The following is a 21,353-nucleotide window of genomic DNA, read 5'->3' as shown; positions in this document are numbered from 1 at the left end:
CAATTGGTGATAAGCTAATAATAAATAAAATTGAAAATTAAAGTAATTTTTAAATAAAAACAATCAAACTTTAAGATAAAATATGTGTTTACCTGCGTGTCATGTGACCATTTACAAACATAAGAGAACATGTGAATGTGTTGTTGCTAAAGTATTAAAATATCAACTTAATATTTCACAGGCCTGGTACTTTAAGTAGGCCTACTATAAAATATTTTTAGTTTTTTCCAAAAAAATTATTTGGAAACCCCTGGTGTAACCAATGAATGGGTGTTGTATTATTGTTTATCGTCTAAATATATTAAAATCATAATAAAAAAGTTTAATTAGTTAAAGTAAGTAATATTAGTTTGTTTTTTTTCTCTCCAGTAATATTCCCACCTGAACATTCTCAATCATGACATTATACTGGATCTGATTGTATGCCAGGAACGCCCTGACAGCCTGGAGACTGTGAAAGGGGACACGAACATCCACAGGCAGGGACTCATGAACGGGCTCCATCCAGAAGTCCAGCTGAACACAGAAGGAAACAAGGAAATCTGATGTTCACAGTTTCCTAGTTTAAATATGAGAAACATACAACATGTAAATCTCTGGTCTTGATGTGAGACTCACCCCAAGATGCCCCTGTTCAGAAAGTTCCTTCAGGAGAGAGATTTGTGCCTCATCTTTTGCGCTGATCCGAAGAACCTGGTCTCTGACATCATCAACACCATATGTTTAATTATGTTTTTAGACATGAAATGTGGCGTTATTTTAAATTTCATATTTATCAGTTTTTTATGAACTATTATCCATTTAAGCCGCAAAGTAACTCACCTCTCGAAAGTCTTTTTGGCAAAAACAGCCACAAATAGAGCACCTAAAAATAGTAATCTGGTCATCTTCTTACTAAAAGTAGCTATCAACATTAAAAAATAAATCACACTTCATATTCTGTCACTGTAGCTTTGACCATGTTGACCCTCCTCCTTAACACTCAGCCACAGCTTCCTCCTGAGACTCTTAAAGGGATAGTTCACACAAAAATGAAAATTGTCATCATTTCCACCCTCAAGTTGTTCTGAAATTTCTTTCTTCTGCTGAACACAAAAGATGATTGTTTCCAAACAGTTGATGGGCCCCACTGACTTACATACATACATGAAAAAAAAAATATATATACTATGGAAGTCAATGGGGCCCATCAACTGTTTGGTTACTGACATTCAGATTGAGCTCTGGTAACTGTGGAGGTCCTTTCAGTTTAGTGAACTCAGTGTCCATGTTCAAGAAACCAGTTTGAGATGATTTGAGCTTTGGGACGTGCGTTAGTATCCATAGACCATAACCATGGTCACTGTGGATATATAGGGATGGACATGATCAGCAACAATACTCAGGTAGGCTGTGACGTTTAAACCATGCTTAATTGGTACTTAGAGCCCCAAAGTGTGCCAAGAAAATAACCCCCACACCCTTACACTACCAATACCTATTCAGATCAGACCAAAGTACTTTCTAAGATGTGAAAGATGGGTTTAGACATCACCAGAGTTATCAGAATGGTAAAAGACAAACAGAAAAACATACAGTACAATCATACTGATAGAGCCAAGCAATAATCTCGGACAGCTTGTCTACGATTATTTCTATGAGTAAAGGAACTTGTAAAGCACTGCTCACTCGACGCGGCTGTTTCAGCACTTTAACAGATCGTTTGGTTGTTAGCAGGTCTTAAAATTAGGTAAATACAACCTCAGATAAACAGCAACAAATTACATATTTTTACACAGTGTCATTATTTATTTAACAAAAATAATGCCAAAATGGAAAAGCCATGGGTGACAAACTACCCAAGCAGCAACATAGGGTCGCCCCAGATCCGGCCCACATCTGGTACACATGGATTCCACAAGGCCGGATCTGGGCCGACACTATGTTGCGGTCTGGGTAAGTACACCCTATGATTCAATTGCTTGTAGAGCCACTTTTAGTAGCAATCAGTTAAAGAAATCGTTTTCTGTGTGACAGTATCAGTCTCTCGCATCGTTCTGGAGGAATTTTGGCCTGTTCCTCTTTACAACGTTGCTTCAGTTCATTTAGGTTTGTGGACATCCGTTTATGCACAACTCTCTTAAGGTCCTGCCACAGCATTTAAATCAGGTTGAGTTCTGGACTTGGCAAGTGCAATACCTTCATTCTCTTCTTTTTTAGTGATTCTGTTGTAGATTTGCTGGTGTGCTTGGGATCATTGTCCTGTTGCATGACCCAATTTGGGCCAAGCTTTAGCTGTCGGACAGATAACCTCACAGTTAACTCTAGAATCCTTTGGTATACTTCACTTCACATTTAATTTTATAGCGCTTTTCATAATACATATAGTTTCAAAGCAGCTTTACAGAAAATGCATGCATCTTCTGTTATCAGAGGTGACTGTGTCCAAGTTAGGTCATGTATTTCTGAAATGTACATATACAAATCATGAAGTTGGCTAACAATGTATTAATTTAAGGCAGAAACAATGAGCTTATTGAGGCAATGAATACATTGTATACAGAGGAGTTCATGGTCGGCTCAATGACTGCAAGGTGCCCAGGTCAACACTTCAACAGACATGTTGTGTCTGACTAACCATAATGGTTATGATAGCGTACTGGTTCTATCACTGACAGAGGCTTGAACATGTTAAACATATCTTATAATTTTTGTAATACAGTTTAATTTAAATAAATGCAATTTCTCATGTTACATTTAAATTTGAATATTGCTATCCATATGCTTCCATAGAGTAGAACTAGCTAGAGACATCTTTTATGTACTGCCTCACTGGCTGTGACCTTGTATTTGAGGTGGTAATGGGAAGGGAAGCCTGCTGCTGTGGTTCCCACAATACTGTACAATATGAATGCTGGAGTGAGAGGAATGCAGCTGTTTATAGCAACATAAGCTAATAAATGTAATCAATATGCCTCAGTTGACTAGTACATGTAATCAATATTCCTCAGCTGAAATCAGAGAGATAGTAAAAACAAGACCAAATCAATGAGTCATCCTTTGGGGTAAATATGCAAAATTATTGGTGTAGTCCTTTCTTATATAATAATAAATTAATAATAAAATAAAATAAAAAATATATATATAATTTTAAGAATTATTGTTCATTAGATGAGTTACAGCAAAGAAAGCATTAGTCCATTTGAATATTATATTAATATAGAATATTATTGGGGGAACTGGTTATATTTGAATGAAGCAGATAAACAGGAATGTGGCAATGACATTTACACAAAACTTAATATTGTTAGTTTTTTTATATATAATATTGTTAGTTTTTTCATATATATATTATTTTATATATGTGTATTAATATATATATATACTTTGTTTGAATGGAGCAGATGGTCAGAACAGTTGCATTTATACCAAAACTAACCCAGATATTACTAGGTCAAGATAACCAATCTATGGTAATCATTTACTTCTTGAGTTTTCTTATCTGCACAACCTCAATTCATATCCTGACAGGAGTGGCACACCTAAATGTTAAATAAGTCACATACACTCACATGTAAACAAACTCACCCTTCATAAAATTACTTTAGACACTGTAAGACTGAAAATACTGGTTGAGGCCTGCATGAGGCAAAAGGGCCCTGATGGCTAATATTCGACCTCCCCCACACGGCCTGACTTCCTCTCACAAACTACTAAGAACAACTCACACAAGAACATGGTTTAATGTGAATGTCTATCATTGACTGTTATGCTTTTGGTGTCATTTGAAATGTCTCAAAGTGAGTGGTACAGATACTGTATCTCATATCCAGATAGATAAAATAAAAGGAAATAAGGTTTAGAGAAGTTTAGAGAAAACTGGTTTAGAGATAAGGCCAGATAAGGCAACCCCCCTTCTGTGGGATAGAAGCCATTGGAGGGTGGTCTTCCCCATCCCCCATGTCACCTGGTCAGGAGAGAATAAAGGAAGGTGTTCTGGCCCTCTCTGGCACTCTTCTTGGCTGGATGTGGAATTGAATAGGTGGTCTTTCTCTCTCTCTCTCTCTCTCTCTCTCTCTCTCTCTCTCTCTCTCTCTCTCTCTCTCTCTCTCTCTCTCTCTCTCTCTCTCTCTCTCTCTCTCTCTCTTTCCCTTTCGCGCTCTCTATCTCAGGTACAAGCTGGGTAAGATTCCTTGGTGTAACCAATGTATAACCATGTTCTAGATATTTTAATTGATTGTGGAATTGATCTCTGATATCTGAAATATTAAATTGTTACATGCGATTATTCTAACTGATTTTGACATTGTTCATTTAATGATTAAAAGTAATAGTCATACATTCGCTCACTTTATTAAGTGTGTACATACGTTTCCCTTGTTTTTTTTTATTTTATTTTATTTTTTATTGTGGTGACGGTCAGTGTTTGAGTGCTGTTTTGTCTATGTTTATGTTTGTTAACTGTCAATAAAAAGTTAATCACAAAAAATACATTCGCTCACTTTTAGTGAGGCACAGATGTTATTAAAACCTTTCATTTATGGAGTCAGATGAATTAACGAGTAAATACATATTATGATCAATGTATTACAAATTTAACCAACCAATACTTTGCATGAGTGAGGACAGAACACGTGATCCCTTCCCCGTGTATTGGCGAACCGGCAGATTGGACCAATATAGCGGGCCTTACAACACCGATAGCTGTGGTACAGTTAGTCACAATTAATTACAACCTATTTCTTCTTACCTCATAAAATGGAATAATGGTTATAGAAAAAACAGCAAAAACATTAAGCGTATGCATTTAGATCTCTGCAAAACAGGATCTTGCTTTGTGAAATAGAAGAGCAGGAAACACTTCTACCAAGGATAGTTTTGAGCTTATAACATAAGCTCAGACAGGCCTGCTGCTTTGGTTCTCATAACTTTGTGTAACACTATTGTCTGATGAATGAGAACAATGCAGCTGTTTAAATCTTTATTTTTAGGGATTAAAGTGTGATTTAGTCAATACACAGACTTCTCGTGATTGGTTGATTTATTTAATTTATTGATTTAAACACTATTCACTTCAGTTTGCTTAAAGAAATAGCTTTTGTCTATGTGAGGATTTGAAGTGGCGGCAGCTTATTGGTTGAGGATCTGTCGGCAAAGGCACGTTTAATCTGGTCGATGAAACCGAGCTAATTAAAGGAATGACTGTGTATTGAGCGAGTAATAATTACACCCAAGATAAGACACGAAACACACTCAGTTGATCAGACAGCAACGACATTATCAATAGTGACAATATAGTTAGTCATGACAATGAAGCAGTGGCCATGCTATCCTATGTCCAAAAAAATGAAAGCAAGGAATTCAAGCAGGCTTAAATGAAGACAAGTTCACACAAATCTTTAATAAACCCCTAAAAGAGCCAGAAAAGCAACATTTTGGATTTATAATCATATACAGAGAGTTCTTGGTCGACTCAATGACTGCAAGGTGGCCCGGTCCTATGGCTGCAAAACAAGCCCAAATCATCACCCCTCCTCCACCACTGGTTGTGGTTTTTGCCAAATGTGGCGCTGTGCATTATGGCCAAACATCTCCACTTTGGTCTCGTCTGTCCAAAGGACATTGTTCCAGAAGTCTTGAGGTTTGTTCAGATGCAACTTCGCAAACCTAAGCCATGCTGCCATGTTCTTTTTAGAGAGAAGAGGCCAACCCTTCCAAACAAGCCATACTTGTTCAGTCTTTTTCTAATTGTTCTGTTGTACTTTTTTTGCAGTTTCTCTGAGCATTGCACGGTCTGACCTTGGGGTGAATTTGCTGTGACGTCCTCTCATGGGAAGACTGGCAACTGTCTTGAATGTTTTCCACTTGTGAATAATCTTCTTTACTGTAGAATAATGGACTTCATTGTTTGGAAATGGTCATAACCAGTCGGTCCCAGATTGATGGCAGCAACAATTTCTTCTCTAATACCATTCTGATGTCTTTCCTCCTTGGCATTGTGTTAACACACACACCTAAATATTTCAGACCAGAAAACTGCCAAAACTTCTGCTTTTATAGAGGTGATCACGCTGAATCACAGACATTTGACATTTGACTGATATTTACCCCTCTTTATTCCTATGGAAGCAGTAAGGGTGTTAGTTTATGGCTTTATCTATCTATCTATCTATCTATCTATCTATCTATCTATCTATCTATCTATCTATCTATCTATCTATCTATCTATCTATCTATCTATCTATCTATCTATCTATCTATCTATCTATCTATCTATCAGCCTTAACTCTAATGCATTTCATGTTATGCCAACCACAATTAAATTGATAAAAAATTGAAATATAATTGTACTAAGATATACAGTAGGCTATATATCATATTACTAGGTTATCTATCTATATGATTTGATATGATATATTATACAAAAGACAAAATTATTTTATTTTAAACAATTACATTTTATTTATAATCATTTCAAATTAATATCTAAAATAAATAATTGTATAAATATAATTTCAAAATGAAGCAATGTAATCCACGTGACGTCACACACACACACACACACACACACACACACACACACACACACACACACACACACACACACACACACACACACACACACACACACACACACACGCACACACAGCATAACAGTGAAATATAGTAGGCTATTTTACTATTCATAATAGCCTCCGCTCTATCCGCGATTGTTTCGATTTGTAACTTTGACATGTCATGCTTGGCTCTGATTGGTAGGTCTCATGGACATCTCTGCTTCTATTGGTTGAACAGCGCACATTGACAATGAGCGGAAGTCTCTCAGAGAGGGGCAGTGGGAGACTGTCCCGTTCAACAAAAGTGATCATTCAGGGAAAGTTGCCGGTGGGAATAGATTCAACGCCGTTTATCAAATCTAAACAAACTCGACAAGAATGGAGATCGAGAAAGAAATTAAAAAGGTACGCTTATTAAACTGGTCATGGTTCAAAGGGTTAGTTGCTGAAACATTCGGCAACGCCCTTAAAGGTAAAGCTACTGCCATTGTTATACATGGCGAAACATTTGGTATAACGACTTGTTGGTTTCGAGCAAATGGTTAAAAAGCGTGGTTACATTTATTAAGAAATAGGAAGTGGTCATTAATAGGAAGTAAAACATAGAAGGAGGATCCTGGTCCCTCTTTATTTGATAGGAAAAAAATGAATTGGAGTTGATGGAGCCTATAGATTTAAAAATGTTCATATTGTAAACAAGCTACAAGATGTTATCATTATTATATAACATTCTACAGATACATTCACTATTTTTATAGGGGTGTTACTGCAGAAATTTTCTTCGTACATTACAGTTATTCAACCACAAGCCAAGTTGCAATATGTTGTGACATGCATGTACAGTAAAGAAAGAAGTGGGTTTTTGCAAGATGATGATGTAAAGATGTGAAGTTCCACTTGACAGTTTAAAGTTATAGTTCAACCCAAAATTATAATATTAGCCTACTGTTACTCACACCCACCCACATGTCGTTCCAAAGCTGTTCTTTCTTTCTTTCTTTCTTTCTTTCTTTCTTTCTTTCTTTCTTTCTTTCTTTCTTTCTTTCTTCTGTGAAACACAAAAAATACTTTGAAAAATGTTTTTCAAAGACAATGAATGATGACCGAAGATGTCAAGCCTCAAAAAGAACACATTCAACATTAAAATAGTTAATCTAAATGATTTGTTCAAATCAGACTGGTCTAGTTCTTGATTTCAATGATGCAGTCAACACAGTTAACATCTCACTGGAGATATAATAAAAAACTAATTATTATAAAGAAGACTTAAATTATACAAGTATTAAGGATTATTTTAATGATACTTTTATGTCACCTCTGCATGTATTTTGAAGCTTGAAAGTTGCAGTCAACTTTGGAAAAGAGGTAAAGTGTCCAACAGTCTTCAGAGAATTATAATTTTTTGTGTGAAACGGACAGTTTCTCATGTATATAACATTTCCACATTTTTACAGTTGCAACACTAAGTGTACTAAGAGTTCAAGAGTCTATCAAAGAAACGGTAAAAAAATGTTACATTTGTAATTTTTAAAGCATCTTTAACAGATGCAATATTTTTCGCCTGCTAAATCTTTGCGAGAACTGCAAAATTGTCATGTTTTTAAAAGCAATAACTGAGGCTTGCACTAGTGTTAGTACAGTATAAATAACAGTAGTTACAGGTTTATGCCACAGTGGGCCTCATAGTTTTGCCGTTCAACTGATCTGGAGGGATCTCTCCGTATTTTAGGCAGAAAAAAATCCCTCCAGGCATTCTCCATCTTGATAAATACTTGACCTTATAAGGCGGTCTTCCAGCTCAGGAGGATTACTGGACAGGAATGAACTTTATAATCTAAATATTATAATATCTAGTGAAGAAGACTGGTGTCAGATTCTTTTCTTACCCTTTAATTATGTTAATTATGTCCTGCTTCATACTGAAGTGTTTTTGTAAAGTCTTTTATTTTGTCCTAAATAGTAAGTTCTATGAAGTTTTAGAAGCACTAGATTGTGTATACGGAGAAAAAAAGCCTCTTTGAATCTTGTCTGCTTGTCTTATGAGAAACAGACCTTTCAGACAATTTCACGTGTTAATTATGGAACAATTAAGCAAGTAAAGCATAAATGAAGTGTAAGAGAACTTTCCATAAACATGTTACATGTTGGTCTTTTCTTTTTTATAAGTAACTGGAAGCACACATTTTTTATAATTTTTTTTTATGAACTTGGACTATGTTAGAGAATAAAGAAATAATAGTGAATAATAATAATAATAATTTGGTCCCAAAATTTTGCTAACCCGAGTGACATCTTAATATATGCTAAATTTGTGAACCTTTTACCTGTTTTGGCATAGTTTATTTATTTAGGATTTTTTAAATTATTATTATTGTTGGAAAACTATGCATTATATATATACAGTAACAAACACACTAATATTGTTAAATATTATAACAATTTGATATAACTCTTTTTTTTTTTCATTACTCCAGTCTTCAGTGTCACATGATCCTTCAGAAATTATTCTAATATGCTGATTTGCTGCTCAAGAAACATTTCTTATTATTATCAATGTTGAAAATTTCCTTCAGGATTCTTTGATGTATAGAAAGTTCAAAAGGACAGCATTTATTTGAAATGAAAATCTTTTGTAACATAAATATCTTTACGATTACTTTAATGCATCCTTGCTGAATTGCTGAATAAAATTATAAATTTCTTTTGATCTCTAATGTGTCTTAATGCATTGTTTTGGCAGATAACCCTGGGCCATGAGATTGGAGCCGGAGCTGCCTGTCTGAAATGCAAGGACAAGTGTGAAGGCTTTGATCTTCACTTCTGGCGGTTTGTACTTGCTTCCTTCCTATGTATTTGTGTAGTGATATTGTTCATGCGTGTGGTTTATACTGTGAAAACTGTGCAATCATGTTTGGGCCATCATTGGTTTGACTTTGTTTTTATCCATCATCATCTTGAAAAACAAGGCAACATGCAACACCAAATCTATCTGACAAATACGACAAGAAAAGTGTCATGCTGAGAGAGCTCTGGCCATTAGCTGCACTCGACCAGTTTTTCTGAAGCGAGAGTCACAGGTGCCAAGATGCCCGTGCCAAAGCTCTATCGCTACAGCGGCGCTGCGTGCCATTCCCGAGCGCCCTCGTGGGGCTTCAGGAATTCTTTGAATGAAAAGACGTCAATGTGGAGGTCATTGGATGCAGAGCCAGAGACTTCATCTTTGTGTTTGTTTCTATGCAGCAGAGATTGGCGACTAGCCATCCATTGGCTGAACCGAATTAGTGACATCTGAGTGGGAGTAAAGTGACTCAGACAGGCGTAGGCCCACTTCCTGTTCCTCATCTTCAATTCAAAGTCTTTCGTTTTTAAAACGCTTTGGGTAAAAACATCTGTGCTTTGATGCTTTGGATCACTGACATGCTGAAACATTTCTTTTGGGTGAAGATAAAGACTCTTTGGATTTGTGGCTAAGATTTATGTTGTAACATTTCCAAAGACCATCATTCTTTCTGCTTGGCTCTTTTTGATATGTTAAACAGCTCAAAGTGTCCTTAAAAGGGGCCATGTTCTACTTTTGTAGTATTTTATTTTCTTCCCTTATAATGTCAGGGTTCCTTGCACCAAAAAGTCATAATTTAGTTTTCCTGATTACCCTCTCGTTCCCTGACCCTGCGTTCACAATAGCCGGGTTTCCATACAAAGTTCTGAATGTAAATTATGCGCATAATTGGAATATTGCATGAAAGATATGCGAAATAAAGCACCGTTTCCATCCAGTGTGTTCAAGAGAACAAAATCATCACTTCCTGGGAAACTGGCGCAAAGAATCAATAACAATAATTTAAAAAAAGAAAAAAATTGGTGGATGGAAAACATAGCTAATTACAGTGGTTTGAAGCAACAAAGTGACCAGAATGCATTAATTTTCCATTCAAATTGTCAACAAAGAGTTTTTCATGACATATAAACCTTAAGTCATCTTGCAGATAAACAATGCACTTTATCCTGCTCTACAGAAACCGAAGTCTTTTCTCAAAATGTTCACAGGTCTCATTGAATGCAACACAATATGATTGATTTATTTTCTGTTGCGGTAAGAATTATGACGAAAGGGTTTCAGCATGTAACCCACGTTGTTCTTTTTCCAAGGAATCACTGAATACTCTGTGCATGCCGTAACTCGACGTGCACAGCAATCCAAACTAGTGTTATCAGACTCTTAACTTAACAAAACAGACATAACTCAGAGAGACAGTAATAATATGCTACTCTCATTCTCTATCAGTCATTGTTTTTTCCCTCCTGTATTCTGCGGTTTGATTCTTCACACAGTTCAAATGTTTGGGGTCAGTGTCTTATGCTTATGTTTTTTTAATTAATTATTCCTGTGACTGTGAAGCTGTATTTTCAGCATCATTACTCCAGTCACATGATCCTTCAGAAATCATTCTCATATGCTGATTTGCTGCTCAAGAAACATCAATTTTGAAGACAGTTGTGCTGTTTTTTGTAACATTATAAATGTATTTTACTGTCACATTTAATCAATTTAATGCATCCTTGAATAAAAGTATAAATATATTTCCAAAAAAATCAAACTGACCGCAAACCTTTGAATTGTAGTGCATGGTTTAAGTGTTTCCACAAGTGTTCACCCTGAAATAAAAATTCTGTCATTCTTTTTATCAGAAAGATTTGCCGAAACTGCAAGTGCGGGGTTGAGGACCATGACGTGCAGCTTGAGACGGAGGAGAATAAGAAGGTGGGGAAGCTTTTTGAGGACACCAAGTACACAGGCCTCATAGCCAAGCTGAAGAAAGATGGCATCCCGTCTTATAAAGGCAACCAAGTCACGTTCAGCATCCCGGCAGCCACCATCAGCACTGCTACTCCTGTTCCTGCTTCCACTTTTGTCCCCGGCTCCAGCCAGACCTACACCCCCAGCTCTCAGTCCGCTCATGGCCCACCTGTTGCTGCCACTGCGGTCCCAGGAGCGTCAATTCACTCCCCTGCAGCCCCAGCAACAGGCCGTACTGCTCCATCAGGAACAGGCCGTACTACTGCATCAGGAACAGGCCATACTGCTGCTTTAGGGACAGGCCATAGTGCTTCCATCCCATCTAAAGGCCCTGGTGCTGCCACTACTGCTGTCCCAACCCCCACTGCAGTGCCTGCCAAGACGGATGTGGTGAAGTCTGTTACCTATGAATGGGCTCCACCTGGGATCAACCAAGGCTTGGTAACCCTCTTAATCTTAAAATCATATACTATACTATACATTACATTATATTTCAATTAAGTTTATATTCAAACTTGTGCTTGAGGGTCAGTTTGTAAATGTACTATGATACTTGTATCCACTAGAGGTCACTGTTCTCTACTTCTTCTTTTTTAGACTTTGAAAGTTTGGAAAACGTTTGTGCTCTCCCAATATTTTGATTGTCTTAAAATGCTGAATAATAGAAATATGTTTGCATTTATAATTTAGCTGATACTTAAAAATGAGGTAAAAACAGAAGTTTAAAATATTAGCAGTTATGTTACTTTTTTTTCAATAAAAGCATTATTCTTCAGAAAAGAATATAAAAATGCATGTTCTTTTAGTTTTAATTAAAAACTTTCTTTGAGTAATGAAAAGTTACACCTTTCATTAATAGAAATCAAGCTGACCTTTTTGTCTGTAGGCCTACATTGTTCTGTTATTTTCTGTAAACTTTCTGTTGCAAAATTATACATAAAACTTAAATGATTATTTTTAATAAAATAATAGAATTATACATTTATATTTATTTATTTTTATTATTAATATAATTAAATTATTCCACAAATATTTATAAAAATATCTCAAAATATGTATATTTTTTTAAATATGAAAGGAATGCTTCACCAAGAATGAACGTCCTGCCACTCCTTTGCCATTTATTTTTGAATACCTTGTTTCAATCAAAAATACATCACATTACAGAAGCCAAATAAGAGTTGCAAATCCCATTTCATATTGACCAAAAAACATCACGTTTGTCCTCTCAGGCTCTGCTCTACATGGAACTTCTGCCTCCGGAGCGGCGACCCATCGCTGGTTCGGCGGGAGCGGATTACCGTAAGAAGCAGATGGCCAAGCAGCTTCCCGACCACGACCAAGACCCTGAGCGCTGCCACGAACTCTCACCCAGCGAGGTCAAGCAAATGCAGCAGTATGTCCGAAAGTACAAGGATGAGGCTTTGGGCATAGGTGACATCACCTTGCCCGAAGAGATGGGGCTGCAGGCAGGTTTGGCCGGGGAAAGGGGCCCTCAAGGTGTCGGGGCTGGAGGGAAGCCTGGTGCTGGAACAACAGGGACACCAGGAGACAAAGGTGATGCTATTGCTACAATGGGAAAAGTTGGCGCCCCAGGGGCTGATGGAACTTCACTCAGTGGACCTGCTGGTAACTACGTAAGTATTAACGGGACACCTATTGTGAATGTGGATGTTGCTTGCCATGAATACTTTTCTCTATTACATACAAATAGCGTCTGTAACCTCTTTATTCTCATTATCCCTTTACATCTAAATGAATCTCAATCTAGATTATTTCCAGTTAAATGTCAACATCTATTAATGAAAAATCCCCTTTGGAGTTGTTGTGCAGCAGTATTTATTTCCACCACATGTGCGCCACAGGAGTCAAATCATTCTCCTGCGCTTATCTCCGGATTCACTTGATTAACATAAGAGCGGTTCATATACTGCCAAGCCTGTGTTACTCAGGCAGCTGGAATGAACGTTATGTTCTTTCAGAGATCTTCATAAATTACCACACTTAGTCCCTGTGGTTATGTTCGAGCTCGGGTGGATTTTTCCTAAATCTATTGTAAGCATCTGAAATCTCATGATGGAAACACATGTATGCCATCAGGCTAATGTTCTTGCCCTTTTTAAAGGGATTGTGTGTGTCTTTTTATTTACTCAACCTAATGTTATTCCAAACCTATATGCTGTTATTGTTGCCCTGAAACACATAAGAATTAAAACAATCTTCAGCAGCTCTTTCGCATACAACAACAGTTCATAGTGATCACATTTCTCATGCTCTGAAAAGCACCATACATGTGATCCATACAATTCCTTCACTATATTTATAAGTCTTCTGAAGTCAAACAATAACTTTCTGATGAACAAACTGAAATGTTATTCACTGAAAATCTTGCCCTCTGCTGCAGCTTTCCAAAAACAGGTTATTGTATAATTAAGTTTAAAATTATAAATATAAAACAGATATAAAGTTATAATTACGAGAACTAAAGTTATTTTGTGAGATATGAAGTCATAATTATACAAAATAAATTTGCATTGTAAGATATACAGTACAGTCATAAATATGAGAAATAGTCCTAATTATGTAAAATAATCACATTGTGATAGTCATAAATATGAGAAATTGATTATCTGAAAAAGTAGAATTATGAGATATATAGTCATAAATACGAGAAGTTAAGTTATGATTATGAGATTAAGTCATATTGTGAGAAATAAAGTTAAGTATATCTAATAATTACAACTTTATTTCTCATTAAGTCATAAATACAAGATGTAAATTCATAATAATGCGAAATAGTTATATTATGATATAAAGATCGATACAAGATATATAATTCACATTGTGAGATTGAAGGCATAATTATGATATATAAAGTATGTATTGTATTGTTTTGTGAGATATAAAGTAATTATGAGAAAATGTCACATTTTGTCATATAAAGTAATATAAATCTTGGGTCTTTTCCTTTAGACTTGGTCGTTTTTTCCTATTTCCAATATTCATGTTTCAACTGTGGTGATGATTTTTCAAAGTGAACCGTCTCTGGTCTTGTTCATTAATACCAACCTCCCCCCACTGTGTTTCCCCCCTTTCATTCTTCATTGATGTTTATGCCAAGCTTAACTCATCACCGAATCTCTGCCCACAGTCATGTCACCGGTGCCAGCTGCCCATGAAGAAGGGTGAGCCGGCGGTTTACGCCGAGCGGGCAGGTTATGATAAACTCTGGCACCCTGCATGCTTTGTGTGCTGTAACTGCAGCGAGCTACTGGTGGACATGATCTATTTTTGGAAGAAGGATCAGCTGTACTGTGGCCGCCATTATGGCGATAGCGAAAAGCCTCGGTGTGCAGGTTGCGATGAGGTGAGTGGAGGCAAAGTAATTCACATGGTCAATGTCACAAATTTGCTTACATTTGTTTAGCAACCTGGAAATAGTTCAGAATCTTCAATAACTTAATAATGGCTATGTTCAGAACCTTAACTTTGATCATTTCCAGGTTTAAATGAAACAAAGGTCAATGGGCTAATGGCGCAGTAGTCGGCTCAATGTACATTGTCCTATATGCCAAGTTCAAGGGTCCATAAAGAAAGATTGGTACAGTAAAAAAGGCTGTAAATGTGGATTTCATTAGAGCAGTAAGACTACTATAACAGCCTTTTGTCTACTTTAATGCATCATCTGTGACAGCCGAGAAACAGCGCCGAAAATTGGGCTGATGGTGCAATAGGTGGCTCAGTCTGCATTGTCTTAGATGACAAGTTCAATGGTTCATAATGAAGATTGGTACTGTAAAAAGTGTTCAAAATTTGGATTTTGTTAGAGCAGTACCTCTAGTAAAAAGTCCTTCTGTCCACTTTGTGGCACCTTAGAAACCGCACCACGAATTGGGCTGATTGTGCAATAGGTGGCTCAGTGTGCATTGTCCTATTTGCTGAGTTCAGTGGTAAAAAAAAAAAAGATTAGTACAGTAAAAAGTGCAAACAATTTGGATTTTAATTAGTGCAGTAACTCTAGTATAAAGTTGTTATGTCCGCTCTAACGCATCATCTGTAGCGACTGAGAAAGAGCGCCACAAAATGGGCTGATGGTGCAAAAGGCCAATAAACAAAAAAATTGGTACAGTAAAAAGTGCTGAAAATGTATATTTTGTTTGAGCAGTTATTCTAATAAAAATTTGTTGTCAGCTTTAACGCATCTTATGTGCGGCCATGAAACCGTGCCAAGAAATGAGCTGATGGCACAATAGGCGGCTCGTGTGCATTATCCTATATGATAATTTCAATGGTTCATAAAAAAAGAGTGGTACAGTAAGAAGTGCTGACGATTTTCAATGTCATCTCAGATGTTTAGACCCCACCATATGTTTCATGTTAAAATCTGAACTAGTCTTAGTAAAATAATGAATGTAATTTTGTTGAATGTTCTTAAACAATTGTGTGTGTGTGTGTGTGTGTGTGTGTGTGTGTGTGTGTGTGTGTGTGTGTGTGTGTGTGTGTGTGTGTGTGTGTGTGTGTGTGTGTGTGTGTGTGTGTGTGTGTGTGTGTGTGTGTGTGTGGTCTCCAGCTCATCTTCAGTAATGAGTACACTCAGGCCGAGGGCCACGATTGGCACCTGAAGCACTTCTGCTGTTTTCACTGTGACTGTGTGCTGGCTGGAGAGACCTACGTCATGGAGAAAGACAAGCCTGTTTGCAAACCTTGCTACATGAAGAACCACGCTGTGGTAAAGAGAAGAAATTCCTTACTTTCTCTCCCCTCACTGTTTCTCTGCTCTATTTGATTTTGAGTATCTTTCTTTCTATTGGATGTCTTTTCATCTTCCACAGAAAGGAATGTATAGATGCAATACGGCATTAATATGTGCTTTATAAGTACTAATAATAAATAGCCAATAACCTAGTAATATACTGTATATCTTAGTACAATTATATTTAAATTTTTTATCAATTTAATTGTGGTTGGCATAACATGAAATACATTACAGTTAAGGCTGATAGATAGATAGATAGATAGATAGATAGATAGATAGATAGATAGATAGATAGATAGATAGATAGATAGATAGATAGATAGATAGATAGATAGATAGATAGATAGATAGATAGATAGATAGATAGATAGATAGATCATTGAAACAATTAGCTTTACAGCCATTGTACAAGTATCATTCATGTCACGCCTAAATGGAAGTGAATTCCTGCTAAGCCTGGGCTATTAAAACTAACAGGCTCGGCATGTGTTTGCCAGCCATATTGGTTCAGGAGCAGGTGAAGGAGATTAAGGAAGTGCCAGTGACATGATAATCAGAGGAAAGGGAGGGTGGATGCGCTTATAATGGAGTTGTGTGATATCGGACACCATCGTTCTCTCTCAACGCCTGCTTGTCCAATGACACACAGCTCTTATGACTCATCTGTTAGACATCAGCTTAGAAAGGAAACTTTAGACATTCAAATAGAGCAGAGTTTTTATATTTTATCATCTGTAAATGATATTAATATAATATTTATAATAATTATTCACACACATATGTATAAGTATATATTATATTGATATAATAATGTTAATTAATAAGGGTTTCTTCCAAATAACTTTGATTACACTTACTACATATGCAATCACACTGGTGCATCCTGGGATGCCTTGCTGAAGGGCATATAAAATATACATAAAATATTAATGATTATTGATGATATTAATTATTATATTAACTATTAAAATATGAATTAATGTAATTTAATCATTATAAATTAAAGATTTAATATTATTTAGAATAAATTATTCATATGTTCAAAAATGAAGAAATAAATCATAATGCAAAATATACATATTTAATGTTTATTTTATATTTATATCCCAGAATGCACTCGCTTGATTGTGCCTGTAACGTGTAATCAAAGACCTTTGTCACAAGTGTTATTTCAAACAAATGCATTTACTATGATATACTTCTTCCTGTGAATTTTTCCTTGTCTCTCTGTGTTCACAGTGTTGTGCGGCCTGTCAGAACCCCATCGAGCCTGAAGCTCAGCGTGTGTCGTATGGAGAGCACCACTGGCACGCTGAGCCCCAGTGTTTCCAGTGCTCCTGCTGCTCCAAGTGCCTTATGGGCCAGCGCTTCATGGCCCTGCAGGGAATGCTGCTCTGCTCCGTAGAGTGCAAGAAAAAGGTCATGGCCTCATGAAGGAACACCTAGGAATTCAGTTTTATTTGGTAAAGTGCTCAGAGCACTGGAAACCAGTTTCTCCCTAACGCATTACTCATAAATATATACTCCCACTATTTTAGAAATTAATGTAGTTGAATGACCAATCTTAATTTTCATGTCATTTGAATGTTTTTTGAGAAATAATAAGCAATACGGTGGAGCAGCAGCTGATGAACCAACTTAATAAGTGTTGTCAACGTGACAGTGTCTTTATTATTAATAATTTAGTATTGATAAACAGAAGCTATGATGGCTTTTGTTTTTTGGCTACTGAATTTTCTTTCCGTTTTTTGGTCTAAAATTGCACTTTATGTTTTTCATTTTGTAATCCAATAAATGTTTTGCAGTAATATGAATGGATTATTTCCCCATCTTTCCACTTCAACTATGTATCCAAATATCCATCGTTATTGTTGCGTACAAGTTCGGGATCTCAAGGGACAGGTGTTACGTTCATGTTAACGTCTTGACCGTTTCACACCATTGAAAATACCAATCTAGGCCGGCACTTTTGGGGAAAAGTTAGTCCTCTGTGTGTTTTCTTACACTTAGCTGTGGAAACCGGGCACAATTCAAGGAAGCCCGGTTCCATTGTCTCTAATGGTGGCGAACTTAAGACTATGCCGTCATTTCCTCCCATCGTAACTGTCCACGGTTGCACGAGTGGCTCTACTGTTTCACCTCCCCTCACCTCACGCCACACTAGGGTGGAGTTTTCCAGGAGGGAATTCTTTCCTTCAATGTCACCCCTCGTGAAGGAATTTATTTACATTGTGCTTTCCCTGCCAAACATGAAGTGCATTTACTTGCACATTTCCCTCCTTAGCACTTGTTTTCCCCATGAGCACTAACTGTGCAAGAGATATGATCTGTTGATTTGTAGCTCCCTGAGGTGATGAAACACAGATGCAAAGCATTAAGCGTCACTGCTGTTTAGCGAAATTATAGCACAGACCCCACACATGAAGAGTCAAGACAGGCCAGGGAGACGATCCAAATCCCTGGAGGATCCTACTGGTGACAGCAGAAATGTGACAGGTGGGATCCTGGAATTACACTCGTTAGTCACAAAACTGTTGAGCTTGTTTTTTTACAGACACTCGAGAAAAATAATGATAAATGACAATGTAGAAAAATATGCTTATTAGGTTAGGCCTCTCTTTCTGCCTATACTGTATGTTCTGGCTAACTATTCAGTGATGTCTTTTCAGCCTTAGATAAAAACGTGTTTGTATTGCAAGGCCCCCTCCTCAGTGCGGTCATGTTTATCTGGCCTTTAGCTGAGAAAATATTCCTAGATAAGCACATAGAAACTAAACCGGTCCATTGTGTAGTTCAGTATTGAAAAATAATCTGGTGTTAGCACATTATGAAAGTGCACATGGCCAGTTCAATCAGATGATAGTTGGGTTCCACTTTATTTCGATAGTCCAGTTTAGACATTCTATTAACTGCTAAATTTGCAATTACATGTCAACTTACTCTCAGAGTATTAGTAGACTGTTAGGTTAGTGTTACTAGAATAAGTTGATGTACTTGCAAAGTTACTTATAGTCAGTAGAAAGTCTGTTGGGGGACCATCAAAATAAAGTGTTAGCAGATATTAAGGCGACAGTTTACAATGCTTTTTTGACTGGTAGTTGACATGTAGTTGCAAAGTTACCTGTAGTTAGTAGTAGAATGTCTAATGGGGACTATCAAAATGAAATGTTATAGATAGATGGATAGACAGACAGACATATGTTCATTCGGACACCCGTTTCCGCTTTAGCAGCAATTGTTAAGATGATCCTGGAGAGGGCGCTCTTCCACATTCTATATGTTGTTGCACAGCACCAGTCTTCACTATTTAGCACTGTTTAGTTAATAGCAATGTGCAGTGCATCTGTGTCCCAACGATTGTACCATGATTTTTTTTTTGCATGTTGCTGTTCGACATCATCGTTGGTCCTCGAGCAACATTTTCGTTAACCAGGTTTAGGGTTCGGCCTGTAGGGCTGGTTTGATGCTTGAACAACATTCTTATCAAATAATAATTTCTCTTTTTTTGAAGTGTGTGGTTAAGGTTATAACAAGAATATTGTCAAAGAAACGTAGTCTAACCATTACTTGGCAAGTTATGTGACTTTTTTGTTGTTCTTTGTTAAGGAATGATCCAACGGCATGAGACTCGTCCAGATGCTCCAGGTAATTGTGAGAGGAATGTGAATACAGAAAGAGAGAGGAGGCAGAGTCAGACTCAGAACTCAAGCTCAGTCAGCTGTCTCTTTGACTGATAAGCCTCCCCAACAACATTCCTCCTAAAAAAAAGAGAAAACGAGTGAGAGTTTGACACATAACAGTGACGAAACAGAAGGAACTAGTGTGCTGCCTGCCAGAATTGGCCTGACGCTTTTCTAGTCACCTCAGTGATGTTTACTCAGCCATAAAACCTTAAGGCCACCTCTCTTCACATTTCTCTTCAACGGCTTTCCAAATTCTTTTTGAGCTGTTTTTGCATATGTGTGCTGATATGAAGCAGACAAGACCAGGGTTTCCAGGTGTACTCCCCGCCTCTATCATCTGGGCATGCTCATACCAACTCTGGGCAGGCAAATAAAGCAAATCCCTGGCACAGCCCTAATGGTCTTTAAATCATATCTGCGGTTGGCTTTGGGTTCTTTCGGCGCTCTTTTGTGCTTTTGTTCATCTCGTACACTCCTCCTTTTCCTGCCTTTTTCATTGTGTCAAGTCAAATACGATATTAAGTGAACTCTCCACACCCACCTTTGGTATATTAGACCATTGTTTGATGTACTCATTCTATCTATTTCTCTCCCAGTGTGTTTATCTCTTTTTCTCTAGGACAAAAAATGGAGAAGCCCCACCCAGCTGAAGAGTAATGTAGCTCTCCCCAAACATAGTTGAGGAGTCATGTGCTATCCATACTCCACCAAGACCATTTAAGACATTAGTGAAACTTATTATTCACTGGGAGTGTTTTTCTTTGACATTGTGGGTATTTATTTTGGGTAGCACAAAAATGTTTTAAGCCCAGTGAATTAGGATGCGATAACTCTCTTTTGCACATTTTAGAGTTTTGGGACGTTTGGTTTAGCATTTCACATCAATCATTAAATACAGTAGAGTAGAGAACAACATTAATATGCAAAACACCCAATTTTAGGAATGATGGTTCGTAATCACTGTATACAATGTACAAAACACATCTGGATACTTATATGCAACAGTTACAATATAGAGAAAGTAATTGCACTATAATATCGCAATTAGTTCCGGTCCTCGAATTTGATTGGCCCAGCAAGTCAGAGATGAAAGAAAGACAGAAAATAAGACGAGGCATTATGTTCAATCTGTGGAGTAGAGAAAGGATGAGAGGAGCTAAATGTAGATGCAGAATATATGGACACAATTTAAGTTCGTTTAAAATGTTTAGAGAAAACAAACAGAATTTTTTTTTTTTACAATATGGTTACCATTTTAAATGTTCCTCTTATTGAATTTTTGTTGGCCTATTTGTTGTTGCATGTGTTGTAGAGATAATTGTCATCCATAGTCTGATTTCTGAATATTCTGATATCTGAATATTCTGTTTATTGGTATATTATATACCTTGCAAATAACACATTATATCAACTGTATTCAAATTGAAGTATAGCTGGACCTTAAAGTTAACAAAAGTAATAAAGAAAAGAAAAAAACCATCTACTGTAGGTATCTAAATTACACATTTTACAAAAAGTGGCCTATTTTACCTGCATTGATAAATAGCGGCACTGTGACCTTAACGCTATTTGTATCACTC

At 36.9% G+C, this 21,353-nt stretch overlaps 2 protein-coding genes across 4 annotated transcripts in view; one reads left to right on the top strand and one right to left on the bottom strand.

The window, feature by feature from the left end:
• The window catches only part of LOC309490326 (carboxypeptidase A1-like), a 57,574-nt gene extending 56,449 nt beyond the window's left edge, over nucleotides 1–1,125 (bottom strand). The window contains exons 1-3 of one of the 3 annotated variants that reach the window (XM_082159430.1): nucleotides 823–996; nucleotides 619–700; nucleotides 383–516 (exon numbers count right to left, since the gene is read on the bottom strand). In XM_082159430.1, the coding sequence (XP_082015556.1) occupies nucleotides 383–516; nucleotides 619–700; nucleotides 823–914 (308 nt within the window). In that variant the 5' untranslated portion in view covers nucleotides 915–996. Of the gene's footprint in view, nucleotides 1–382; nucleotides 517–618; nucleotides 701–822 lie in introns of all 3 variants that reach the window. The other 2 variants (XM_082159428.1, XM_082159427.1) reach the window with 2 other exon arrangements.
• A 5,656-nt stretch (nucleotides 1,126–6,781) lies between these two features.
• Nucleotides 6,782–17,898, top strand: tes (testis derived transcript (3 LIM domains)). Its single transcript, XM_082159426.1, has 7 exons — nucleotides 6,782–6,941; nucleotides 9,277–9,362; nucleotides 11,226–11,775; nucleotides 12,567–12,971; nucleotides 14,486–14,701; nucleotides 15,905–16,063; nucleotides 17,330–17,898. The coding sequence occupies exons 1-7, from the start codon at nucleotides 6,915–6,917 to the stop codon at nucleotides 17,522–17,524; spliced, it is 1,638 nt and encodes a 545-aa protein (XP_082015552.1). The 5' UTR covers nucleotides 6,782–6,914; the 3' UTR covers nucleotides 17,525–17,898.
• The last annotated feature ends 3,455 nt before the right edge of the window (nucleotides 17,899–21,353 follow it).

Source organism: Leuciscus leuciscus (genome assembly GCF_965113295.1).
Source record: "Leuciscus leuciscus genome assembly, chromosome: 25".
Classification (NCBI taxonomy): Eukaryota; Metazoa; Chordata; class Actinopteri; order Cypriniformes; family Leuciscidae; genus Leuciscus; species Leuciscus leuciscus.
This window is presented reverse-complemented; position numbering and strand designations above follow the sequence as displayed.

Bases quoted from the DNA above. Each gene is read 5' to 3' on its own strand.
- tes (XM_082159426.1), top strand. From the start codon at position 6,915: ATGGAGATCGAGAAAGAAATTAAAAAG. The intron at 12,972-14,485 runs GTAAGTATTAAC...CTCTGCCCACAG, and splicing joins GTGGACCTGCTGGTAACTAC to TCATGTCACCGGTGCCAGCT. The intron at 14,702-15,904 runs GTGAGTGGAGGC...TGTGGTCTCCAG, and splicing joins GGTGTGCAGGTTGCGATGAG to CTCATCTTCAGTAATGAGTA.